General features: G+C 34.2%; 1 protein-coding gene across 4 annotated transcripts in view; it reads left to right on the top strand.

Moving 5' to 3' along the window:
- Nucleotides 1-13,317, top strand: part of LOC114031900 (DNA repair-scaffolding protein-like) — a 556,996-nt gene that overhangs the window by 147,373 nt on the left and 396,306 nt on the right. For all 4 annotated transcript variants that reach the window (XM_027847097.1, XM_027847098.1, XM_027847099.1 and 1 more), the window contains exons 6-7: nt 5,135-5,394; nt 12,975-13,075. In XM_027847097.1, coding sequence (XP_027702898.1) covers nt 5,135-5,394; nt 12,975-13,075 — 361 coding nt within the window. The remainder of the gene's footprint in view (nt 1-5,134; nt 5,395-12,974; nt 13,076-13,317) is intronic.

The following is a 13,317-nucleotide window of genomic DNA, read 5'->3' as shown; positions in this document are numbered from 1 at the left end:
GTGATGCCCTAGGGTCCAAGAAGGAGTACATAGATACCTATACAAAGTCAAGGTCAGGAGCTAGCATATGATAGCAGAGCTGGACTTGAAAACTTAGATTGAAGGCACAGGGCAGGAACTCTGGATTCAAGATGGGACTTGTTAGGAAGGTAGATATTGAATTCTCTAGAATGGCAGCCTTTCTGTTTCCTTATTGAGAGAGTGCCCAAAACCTCACATTGGAAGGCCCCCAAAATACATTTTACAGAAGCCATGAGTTTTGCTAAATTTTCCTTTCCAGTATTATAGTTGATCTATGATTTCATTCAATGTGTTTCTTTTTCTTCCCAGCAGTGCAGATAGCAGTCTGTCCATGTCTGCCCATTTTGAGTGACTCCAGTCCATGCTTTTTCATAAATTCACCACAAGTCAAGGAAATCCTTTATATTTTCTTCATAATAGCAAGCATTGCTTGCCACTTGAATTGACCCAACAGCTCACTTTTGATGATGTAAACAGTCCATATTTTTCGCCTTTTTACCTTAGTATGTTTCTGACTCTTTTTTTCCTCTTGTTTTCCAAACCATTATTTTTTTATTTGAATATTAGGGATTCTTGTCATTCTTTGTTAAAAGAAATATAAGCGTATTTTGTTGCCCCAACTAACCTTGTTTTTTAGGAACATGGTAGTGTAAAAAAGACTGAATTTGTAATTGGAAGACCTGAATTTGAAGCCTGGTACTAATGACCTGTGTGACCTGAAGTAAATTACTTTGTCTCTCTGGCCCTCAGTTTCTTCATGTGTAAAATATAGGCCTTGGACTGGATGATCTGTAAGGTTGCTTCTAATTCAGAAACCTATGGAATTGTCATCAAATTCTGCAATACCTTTTGTAAAACTTTATGTAATCTTGTTTGGTGATTGCCCCATCACAGCTTTAGGTGAGGTTATCCTCTAAGTTTGAGTTTAGTGATCATGTGAGGGCTTTAAGAGACTGTAGCCCTAGTTTTTAAGTTCATGACTTTGGCTTCAGTATTGATTTTGATTGATGATGATATATTGATTTATATATTTTTTGCACATAGTAAGCACTTACTAAATGCTTTTAAATTCATTCATTCATTTCTTTAGAAATTAACCTTAAATAAATTTACTTCTCTGTGCTTCACTTTTTTGGTCTTTAAAATCAAGGCAACATAGACAAAGCAAGAGGTTGTTACTACACATGAAATATTCTTCCAGAAATGTTATATAGTTGTCAGTTGACATTGTTTTTCAAGGAGAACCATGGAGCTTTAATGTAATTATTATAATAAAGCAATAAAAATCATCATTTTAAGTAAACCATTTATTTCTATAGGCATTTATTATATGTCTGCTATGTGCAAAATACCATGTTAGCTTTGTGGGAATGGAAAGACAAAAATGAGAAACAGTTCCTAGATTTAAGGAACTTATTTTGTACTAGAGTCTAGTTTCTACTGAAATTTTTATTTTCTCTGTTCAGGTATAAAACTTTGGATGTTTTAATTTGAGATAATATTTAGGGACACTTTTTAAACTTTTGATCTTTTACCAGCAGTCCTTTGTAGTCATTCAGTGACTTTATAAAAATGTCATCTTTATAAAAATAGTTGTTCCTATTGAATTTAACTGTTGGCTTTAGGCTATGCTTATATTGAACCAAGAGAAGATGTTTTGTGATTTAGATTCATACTTGAAAATTGTGAAAGGTCCTGTCCAGTGCTAAATCTATGATCCTAAATAATGAATGTTACTGGGATTGTTTTTTTTTCCCCGTTACTTATTTTCATTTCAAATGTATGCTATATAAAATAGTTATAAAAAGTTAACTTAATAGCTTAACTCATGTAGCTTCTGAAAAGGCTATACCTGATCAGCCTTGAGTAATATCAATAGGTGACTTTACCATGTTTCTCCATCTGGTTCCTTGATTTCCTCATGTGAAGATATCTTCTTAATATACTCCATACTCTTTTTTTTTCTTCTACCCCTATCACCTTCTGCCTTTAGCGGAAGAATTTCTTTTTGTATAAGATATATTCTTTCAAAGCAGTATTCTAATCTGGGATCTATCTTATATTTTTCCAGTAGTCTCTATGATGTTAAATAAACCTTCTCACATTAGAATATCTTTTATATGTTGTACATAGATATTTGAGGCTTTTTTTTTTGTAGGTTCTGCCTTAGATATTGCTTCCTCTGAATTTCTGGGCATCTCTACATTCACTCCTCTATGGTGTAGCTATTCTCTATAGTATCTGGATTGTGGGTATACACAGTTGATTTTCTCCCCCTCCCCTTTAATTCATTTCAGAGCCCTTTTGATTAATTTGCAACACTCTAGTCTTGTTCATACTTACCCACACTAGTTTATTTAAATATTTTACTTCCTCTTCTGTTAATCTGAGCAATTTATATTTTTGTAAATATTCATCCATTTTACTGAGATTGTCAAATTTATTGGCATACAGTTGGGAAAAATAGTTCCTAATTATTGTTTTAATTTCCTCTTCATTGGTGGTGAATTCACCCTTTTCATTTTTTTATACTGGTAATTTTTATACTGGTAATTGTTTTTCTTCTTTCTTTTTTTAAAATTAAATTAACCAAAGGTTTGTCTATTTAATTGGTCTTTTCATAAAATCAGCTCTTAATTTTATTTATTAGTTCAATAATTTTCTTAATTTCAATTTTCTTAATCTCTCCTTTGGTTTTCAGTATTTCTAATTTGGTATTTGATTGAGGATTTTTAATTTGTTCTTTTTCTAGTTTTTTTTTTTTTAGTTACATGCCTAATTCATTGATCTCCTCTTTCTCTATTTTATTCACATAAGCATTTAGATATATAGAACTTCCCCTAAGAACTGCTTTGACTGCGTCCCATAAGTTTTGGTATGTTGTCTCATTATTGTCATTCTCTTGGATGAAGTTATTGATTGTTTCTATGATTTGTGGTTTGACCCACTCATTTTTTAGGGTTAGATTATTGAGTTTCCAATTAATTTTTAGTCTATCTTTCCATGGCCTTTTATTACATATAATTTTTGTTGTGTCATCATCTGAAAAAGATGCATTTAATATTTCTGCCTTTCTGCATTGGATTGTAAGGTTTTTATGCCCTAGTACGTGGTCAATTTTTGTGTATCCCACACTGGTTTAGTGTTTATCGTTCCTTTCCAGAATTCTAGTCTTTTCTCTGCCAATACTGAGCTATGTGACCTTGGACAAGCCAGCTAACTTCATGTGGCCTCAATTCCTTAGCATAATGTAAGCTCCTTGAGAACAAGGATTGGCTCACTTTTGTGTATTATATTTACAGGATCTAGCGTAGTAGATCGTAGGATCACATATCTCTCATCGAAAGGGACCTCAGACGTTTATGCAACCCTCTTGCTGGTCCTTGAATTTAATACTTAAGAAGGTACTTATACAGAAAAATCTCTTAAGAAATTATCAGCATGTTTATTGAGTATCTATTGGGTGTTCACGAAAGTTAATCAGTGATAGTACCCTTTATATACCCTCATAGAGTTTATATTCTAATATGACCAAATTATCATAGATAAAACCAAAGTGAAAGAGCCTCATAAGGCTGACCAATGTGGATAAGGTAGCATTTTTTTGTCAAACATAAAAGAAAATACCTAAATTTGTGTCTATAACAAATGACATTTTTAGGGATTAATTGGGGAAATTATGAAAAAATACCAAACATGAATGCTAAGGAATTTTTTTTTCCTCTCAGGACTTGGTAATACCCTGAATTATGCTATTTTGTTAAAAATATTATCCAGGGAATTTGAAATCAAAGCTTAGACAGAAAGATTCATTTTAGAAAAAGAAGCTGTGACTCATTTATAGTTTCTTAAATTATTTGTTAATAACTATATAAAATAGTATAAGAGAATATTTAGTTACATTATGCTAAGAAATTAAAGTTTACTTCTCTTTCAAGAGAGTCTTATTAGATTTGGTTTAATGGGGAAGAGAAGATGCTTATTAATTATTGAAACTTTTCACATAAAATATTTTAATCCCAGATGTACATTGACAACCTTTCAAATATTTGATGGCAACTATCATTTGTCTCCTCTATGACTTCTTTTTTTCTTCCTTAAAACCATTCCTTCAGTAGTTCCATATATGAATGTAAGCTCTTTGAAGCCAGAAACTACTTTTCATTTTGTTCTTTATAACTCCAACTGATGATTGAATGTTCATATTTCAGCATAAACCTGAATGTAAAATCGTCTCATCCTTTTAGGTACAAACTTGCTAAGTCAGTTATGAACTCATATGAAGCATACAATCACAAAATGGTATTCTAATGTTCAGCAAACCCGAAGACTCTAGCTACTGGGAAAAGGATTTACTATTTGACAAAAACTTCTGGGAAACTGGAAAGCAATCTGGCAGAAATTCGTATTAGATCAACATCTTACACCATAAACCAAGATAAACTCAAAGTAGATGTATGACCTAAGTATAAGTAGACTAGAGGAACAAGAAGAAATCACCTTTCAGATCTAGGATAGAAGAACTTTAGCATTACCATGGAGGCAAATGGCTTGGTGGATAGAGTGCTGGGCCTGGAGTCAGGAAGACTTGAGTTCAAATCCAGCCTCAGACACGCACTAGCTGTGTGACCCTGGGTAAGTTACTTAATCTCTGGTTGCTTTAATCCACTAGAAAAGGAAATGGCAACTACTCCAGTATATTTACCAAGAAAATCCCATGGACCTACGTATTGACATGATATGGTCCGTGGGGTTATAAAGAGTCCAACATGATGGAACAATAACAACAATAACAACAATCATTTCCTCAGTGCTTTTCTAAATATAAGCAATGTGTATCTTTGAATTTATTGAATATTGGATTAACGTAGATCCAGCCTAACTTGATGAGACTAGAGCAGAGATACGTGGATCAGAATACTGTTTTTATTTACATCTTGGTGATGCTGTAGTACCTTTTTTGCTTCTGAATAGAGGTTGTTAGTAAAGGTATAGAATTTTTAGGGTTATTTTTAGTAGACATTTTACATTTCGTGAGAGATCTAGAACCACGGTAATATATACAGATGAGGTCATCTACTGATTCAGTTGCATTTCTCTTCCATTTCTCTAGATAAGTTCCACTGAAATTTTGGAATATTCCTCAGATGTTGAAAAACAGGAAGACATAAAGAATGTGTTACCCACCAATTTAGGAGTTGCTCACAAATACCACTTGAATTTTGGATTAGATTTCGAACAAGACAAAGGAAGACCTGCAAGTGACTGGATAAAATCTGCACAGGTGCTTTTACATACCCCTAAGAAAGAAACAGATAAGGCTCCTAGGACTCCAGAAGATTCTGCAAAGAAAAAGAAAAAGAAGCTATTAAGGTAAACTTATGACTTTTATATTACTTGGCTTTTGTAGTTTTTCTCTTTAAAAACCCCAATATTTTTAAAATATTAGGGTTTTTTAAAACTTATTTGCCTGCTTTTAAGGGGAAACTGGCAGAATAAGATTGCAATTCTTATAAACAATTAAAGAAGGCCTATGATTTGCATGAGAATTTCTACACGTTCAGCATTCACAATTTTAGTAGTAACCACTCTGTACTCCTTTAGATTCAGTGACACAGCTTATTCTTGGTTTCTTGCTGTTATTCTTTCCTTTCCTCCTCAGTGTCATTATCACTGCAGTTGATCATTATCAAAAACAAGTGTCATGTGTGTTATGAATACATGTTGACCAGTGTCAATGGAGTATCCATTTTGCGGACCATGAATTTATATAGCGAAACTATGTCCAATCATTTGGTAATAGTCTAGTGAGAGAATATGTTCAAACAAATATTCTCCACCAGTTTTAAGATGTCATTTTTCTTCATCACTTATAATAAATATGATGAAGTGAAGGCTCTTTTATAAGCCTTTAACATCATTTCACTAGTCAAGTCATGTTAGCAAGCATTAATTAAGCATCTACTTTGTGCCAGGCACTGTTCTATGTGCTAGTTAAGCTAGCTTGCTTTTGATTCTGTATAGAGCTTTCTGTCCTACTTAATCAGTATATGCCCCATTTCTTTAGTGGCACCACCACCTTCCTTGGTGTCATGTTTGACTCTTTCCTCTCCCTTACCCTACATATCTGATCATTTGCAAAGTTCTGCCTTTCTACCAATTTGTAGTATCTCTTTCACCCAACCCCATCTGTCTATTACCATTGGGACCCTTATTGTTTCAGACACTTATCTCTTTTCCTCTGGACTATATAATACCCTCCTAATTGGTCTTCTTTTTCTAGTCTGTCTCTTCCCTGTTTAATCTTCTGAACTGTTACCTAAACAGTCTTCTCAGAGATCTGCTATTATCATACCCCTCCTCTATTCAAGGACCTTTCATTGGCTCCCTTTTACCTACCTACTGGAGAGGCATCATATTGTAGTGGAAGGTGTGCAGGCTGAAGAATCAGATGAACTGGGTTCATTTCCCAGCCCTGGTACTTACTAACTCTGTGATCCTGGGCAGGCAGCTTAACCTTTGTAAGCCTCAGTTTCCACTTTTGTAAATTGATAATAATGAATGCACTATCCATTTAACAGTGTTGTCAGAAAAAATGTTTTCTAAACCCCTCTCTCCAAGGTCACTAACTCCTAGAAAGAGTCATTTACATTTACATTCACTTCCTTACTACCCACTCATTTCCCAATAACTTTCAATCTTTTGAAAATCTCACTATTGAAACTTCTCTGTGAAAGCACTTAAATGCCAAATCTGGTGATCATTTCTCACAACTTATCCTCCTTGACGTCTTTGTAGCTTTTTTGACATTGTTGACCTCCTTTCTTGTCTTTGATAACTTTATCAAAGTTATCTGACTATAATATCTCACCATTTGTGATTATCTCAGCTGATCTGGGAGGGGGGTACAAATCTCCCTTTCCTTACATTTGTATTTGGATTAAGTGATTATAGTTTATATTTTTGTTCTGGAGCTGTTTCCTGAGGGGCTGTGTTCATTCAGCATATACTTACTAAATGTCTACAACATTTAAGGACTTGGGCTATACACTTGGTACCAAATATAAAGGTTTCTAGCTCTAAAACTATCGACAAGTCCCTTAATCTCTCTGAGGTTTGGTTTCCTTATCTATAAAATGGAGATAATAATACCTGTAACAACTCTTTCACAAGGTTATTCTGAGGTTCAAAGAATATATTGTGTGTTTGGTGCCTTATAAACTTTAAAGTTCACTATAAATTTTCAAGTAGACATAATTAGATTATGGTAATTTAGCTTATCAAGCACAGATTTCTGAATGATCAGATGAGCAGATGTAAATGGTTGACTTGGATCACTGAATTTATATTGTATGTTATACTTGTGAAGCCTTTTACAGGATGGGTGATAGTTAATCTTATAAAGTAGGTCAGTAGTTTCATAGGTCATTGATCACAGGTACTTTCATACCTATCAGTGAAAAATTTGGCATTATCCCTATTAAGGCCTTTTATAAGATGTGCTCTACACCTCTGTGTAAGTATTAAAAATATAAGTATTTATAATATTGCTTATACACTGGTTATTTAATATTGCTACATGCACATACCCCACAGTGTAGAAAATTGCTTAAGAGAATTTTATTCAACTTACTCAATTTTTGTGGGACTCATCCTTCATTTACTCTTTCTGTTTTAGTCATTTCTACCTTCTCTATTTCTACCCACAAAAGACAACCTTTATCTTAGAGTAGGTACATTGGATTTCCCATTAAAGTCTTGTGAAAACCAAATTAAAAGAAAGTAGACAATGATCTTTTATTTTAATTTTATTACCAGATTTCCTTTAGCTCTACCTTAGATCTTTGTTTTATTTTGAGCATGTTCATGCCCAATCAGTCTTTTTCTTATCCTGTATTTAATATTTTGACATAAAGGGCAGTAGAGATTCTAGCCATGTACTATTTAGCCTTGTTCTAACTCAGAGATGTCAAACATGTTGCTAACAAGTGCTGCCTGAACCAGATTAAAATGTAATTGTGAAATATTTAACAGAATAAATGAAAACAAAATAAAACAGATAATGTTAATGTGTGGTAAGTGCCTTATAAACTTTAAAGTTCGTTATAAATTTTCATGTAGACATAATTAGATTATGGAAATTTAGCTTATCAAACACAGATTTCTGAATGATCAGATGAGATTTAAATGGTTGACAGGGATTACTGAATAGTCCCTTGCTACTATAGCGTTTCTCTTCAACAGTTGCTCTGCTCTTTAGTAGTTAATAATAATAATGATAGCTAGTGGCAGCAGCTAGGTGGCGTAGTGGATACAGCACTGACCCTGGAGTCAGGAGGACCTGAGTTCAAATCCAGCCTCAGACATTTGACACTTACTAGCTATGTGAACCTGGGCAAGTCACTTAACTCCGATTGCCTCACCAAAAAGCAAAAAAAAAATATATTAATAATAATAATGATAGCTAGCATTTATGTAATGCTTTAAGGCTTGCAAAACACTGGATATATATTATATTATTTCATTTGATCCTCACAACAACCCTAGAAGATAGGTATTATTATTATTCCCACTTTACAGGGGAGGAAACTGAGACCAATACTTCTTTCTTGTGTGAAGGTCCGCCTGGATTCCCAAAGGTTATGCCAGTTGCGCTGGAAAGGCTTCAAGTACAGTTTTGGCAAGAGAATGTACCAGCTGTCCAAGGACTTTTTCCTCATTAAATAGGGCAAAGAAATCCAGGAAATATGGACATAGCAACCCACAAAAAATTTTTTTAGAAATACAAAATGACCACCAGTCTTGTGCTACTCCCTTCCAAATCTGCATTGATGATGGTGGAAAGAAGCAGAAGGGTCCCGGATTCATATAATTTAGACTGTATGTGGATATAACTTTTGGTACTCTAAATATGAGATCCTTATTCAAAGACCAACAAATTGATATATTTCTACAAGAACTGAACCTTATCAGGAGTGACATTCTTGCTATCAGTGAAACCAGAAGAAATGAAGAGTTTCAGTGAAATTGAAGACTGGCTTACAGGTTTCTACAGAGGGAAATGAAAAAGTTGGTATAAGTGGTTTCATGGTATATGTAACAGCGCAAGAAATTAATTTCATGGGATGTTTTGGCCGTCTCATCTTTCAGTGCTCATGACGAGCATAAACAAAAAGACTTCTGTTAAGATAATCACTGCTTATGTGCCAACATTTGTTGCAGAGGATGAAGAAGTAGAGAAATTTTATAAAGAATCTGATAAGGTATTCTCAACCTGTTCAACATCATCCTTAATCTTTGGTTGCCACAGGACAGTGAAAAAAGGAATGAAGAAATTAAAGAGGCCAGAGCCTTGTTTTATGTAGCCTCATATCTTATGAATAATTTTTCCCAGAAACAATCTTTTGGTGCCAGTCATGATAAACACTCAACAATATCACACAAAATGAAATATATCTTAAGCGACCGGAAGTACCTGATTATTGATGTGGATAGGAGTAATTTCAGAATTACTTGTTCATTTATAGTCAGATTATAGACTAATTTGAGAAAAGGTCAAATTAGAAGAAAGGATAAGGAAGGTACAGTTAGAAGAGCTCTAATGTGACCTGTTTAAGCAAGTCTTTGATGCTGAAAAGAATAGAACATGGATAAAAGTGAAGAAGACGCTGACTTTGATCGTCAATCTTTTTTTAAAAAAAAAATCTTATTGTTCTTTGATGTCTTTACATCATGATTATTTCACATAGACACTCTACATTGAATCTCGCCTTGTGATAAAGGAAAAAAGTTGAGCAAAAATACTCAGTGCAGTGACCACATCTGATAATTAGTGCTCTGACTGTCTGCCAAGAGAAGGTCTGTTTCATTATCTTTTCCTTGGTAACTTCATTGGTTTTATGTTACTTAGAGTTTTACTTCATTTTAGTGATCTTTTTGTTTACATTGCCATGGTTATGTACATTGTTCTCTTGAATCTGCTTATTTTGGTCTTCATTAGTCTATATAAATCTTCCCATGTTTTTCTCTATTCATCATTTCATACCGTGCAATAGTATCCCATTATAGTTATATATTGGGCAGCTAGGTGGGGCAGTGGATAGAGTACCAGGTATAGAGTCAGGAAGATGAGTCTTCCTTAGTTCAAATCCAGCCTCAGACACTAGCTGTGTGACTCTAGGCAAGTCATTTGACCCTGTTTACCTTGGTTTCCTCATCTGTCAAATGAGCTGAAGAAGGAAATGGCAAGCCACTCTTTGCCAAGAAAACCCCAAACAAGGTCACAAAGAGTGAGATTCCACTGAAATGACTGGACAACAGTAGTAATATATGTATATATATATATATATATATATATATATATGGATATTTTCTAACCATTCCTCTATCAGTGTGCTCCACCGGTATCTCACAGCTTCCCACAGTATTTCTCACAGCCCATCCAATATTGATTTTTCTCCTCTTTTGTCACCTTTGCCATTTGGCGTAGTATGAAGTAAAACCTTAGTTATTTTAATTTCTATTTCTCTTGTTATTAGTGATTTGAAGGATATTTTCATGTCGTCATTTACAGTTTGAATTTCTTCTGAAAACCTGGTGTAGATCCTTCAACTGCTTATCTTTTGGGAAATGACTCTCCTGCTTTATGTGTATCTGGTCTCTTCTAAGGATCTCCTTTCCTGGTTTGTTTGTTTTTTTTAAACAGGACCAAATTGTTTTGATGATTGCTATTAAATAAATTATAATGCCTCCCCATCACTCCCATGATCAAATATAAAATCCTCCATTTGGCTTTTGTATCCACCAAAGTGATTTTCCTAAAGTGTAGGTCCAACTATGTCACTCCCCTACTCAGTAAACTTTAGTGGCTCCCTTATTGCTTTCAGGATCAAATACAAAATTCTCTGTTTGGCATAGAAAGCCTTTCATAACCTATTCCCCTCCTACCTTTACACCTTAATCCCCAACACATACTTTTCAATCCATTGACACTAGCCTCCTTACTGCTCCATGAGCAGCAAGGCTCTAGGTATTTTTTCTGGCGAACCCTCATTCCTCAACTCCACCTACTCCTCCTGACCCTCTGACTTTATTTTTCATGCCATGGAAGTTCACTTCACCTCTGGATTTCTTACACTGGAAGTACTCTCTGTCCCTGTGGTCCTTTCCTTTAATTGTCCAGTTCTTCTGAGGAACTCCATTTGAAGGAGAATGCTCAACTCAGCCGTGTCTTCATTCTTTCCTGACTCTCCAGGCTTTCTCTACCATGCCCTCACTTGGGCTAACTTTTATGTGTTGTCTTCCCCCATTAGAAAATTATCTCCTAGAGGGCACAAGGAACTGTCTTATTTTCTGCTGTATTTGCGTTCCCAGCTCTCAGTGTAGTGCCTGATCCATAAGTCAGCACTTACTAAATGCCTCTTGACTTGATGTTTTACCCGGCTCCAAGGAATTTAAAATCCACTCTGGCCTACTTTCTGTTCCTGGAACAAGATACTCTGTCTCCTAACCCCAAACATTTTCACTGACTATCCTTCATGCTTGACATTCTCTCCCTCATCGTGTCTGCCTCCTGGCTTCCGTAGCTCTCTACATGTCTCAGCTTAAATCCTACCTTGTCCGAGAAACCTTTCCCAGTCCTTCTTAATGGTAATTCCTTCCCTCTGAGATTATCTCCAATTTATCCTTTATATTTCTTGTTAGTATATAGCTGTTTGCATATTAACTTCCCTATTAGATTGTGACTTCCTTGAGTATAGAGATTATTTTTCCCTTTCTTTGTATCCCCAGCACTTAGTACCATGCCTATCACATAGTAAGCGCTTGCAGACTTTTGTTGACTTGTCTAATATTTTATAGTATAGTTTGAAGTCTTATAATACTATACTCCCTTCACTTGTACTTTTTCTCATTATTTCCCTTTAGGTTTAGACCTTTGTTCTTCTAAATGAATTTTTAAATATTTTGCATAATTTTTTATAAAGTTATCTGTAGGCAATTATTGGTTAAGCACTACATTTGTAAATAGACTCTGGTAATGTCATTTTTTTACTATATTGGCACATCCAAAATACAAGCCCTTATGCAAATCTCCCTTTATTTATATCAAGTGTGTTTTGTAGTTGTATTTGTGTATGATCCATATGTCTTGGTAGAGTACTTCCAGATATTTTATGCTTTTTGTAATTACTTTGATTATAATTTGTCATACCATTTCTTCTTGGCTTTTATTAGTACTGTATAGAAATACTCATGATTTTTTGTGAATTTATTTTGTATCCTGCTGACTTAATGAAGTTGTTGTCTTATTTTATTTGCTGATTCACTTGTATTTTCTAAATAGACCCTCATGTTATATGCAGATAGAGTTTATTTTGTCTTATCTTTGATGATATGTTTACCTCTACATTTATTCTCATTTCTTCTTACTATAGCGTTTCTATGATTATATCAACTAGTAGTAGCATTTTGCCTCTGTTTGTACTTGAAAAGCTCCTAGAGTTTTCCTATTGATGCAAATAACACCTTATCAATTGTATATATATTCTCCATGAACCTATAAATGTATATATTGTTTCTTCTGATAAAATTTAAGTTCCTCTAGATCAGAGGCTGTTTCATTTTTGTCTTTGAATGTCCAGAATGTATCACAGTGATTGGCACGTAGTAGGTGCTCAATAAATGCTTGTGGACAGATTGATTGAACTTGAAGTTACAATGATCCAACACAAAAGAAGTACAGATCTATATTTCTTCTTCTTTTTTTTCCTCTAGAAGTCAAAGCTCTCTATTATAGAGATAAAGCTCTGAGGAGAATTCTATGACAGGATACCTATAAGGTTAAAACATTTGACTTAAGGGGACCAAAAATTACTCTTGTTGTATAGTTTACCTCTTTGCCAAATGGAATACTAATTCTTGACTAATTTAAACATTTTTTTTTCCCTCAATAGGGGAGGACTAGCAGAAAGGTTAAATCGATTACAGAACAGAGAGCGGTCTGCCATAACTTTTTGGAGGCATCAGAGTGCTGCTTCTAACAAAACACTTCCAGGTAAAACTTGCATAAATATATATTCTGGAAAATTACCAGATGAATTTTTGTGGACGTTTCAATTGCATTATTGATTATGTATAATATACTTTGTAAATGGATTATTTTTTCCTTAAGTTTCAATGATTCTCTAATAAAATTTGCCAAGCATACAAATCCATACTCCTAAGATCAAACAGAGCCTTAAAGCCACAGAATTTTTCTGATATATATATTTAAACTGATTTTGAAAACCTCTCTAT

This window comes from Vombatus ursinus, unplaced genomic scaffold (assembly GCF_900497805.2).
Source record: "Vombatus ursinus unplaced genomic scaffold, bare-nosed wombat genome assembly UNPS02015255.1, whole genome shotgun sequence".
Classification (NCBI taxonomy): Eukaryota; Metazoa; Chordata; class Mammalia; order Diprotodontia; family Vombatidae; genus Vombatus; species Vombatus ursinus.
This window is presented reverse-complemented; position numbering and strand designations above follow the sequence as displayed.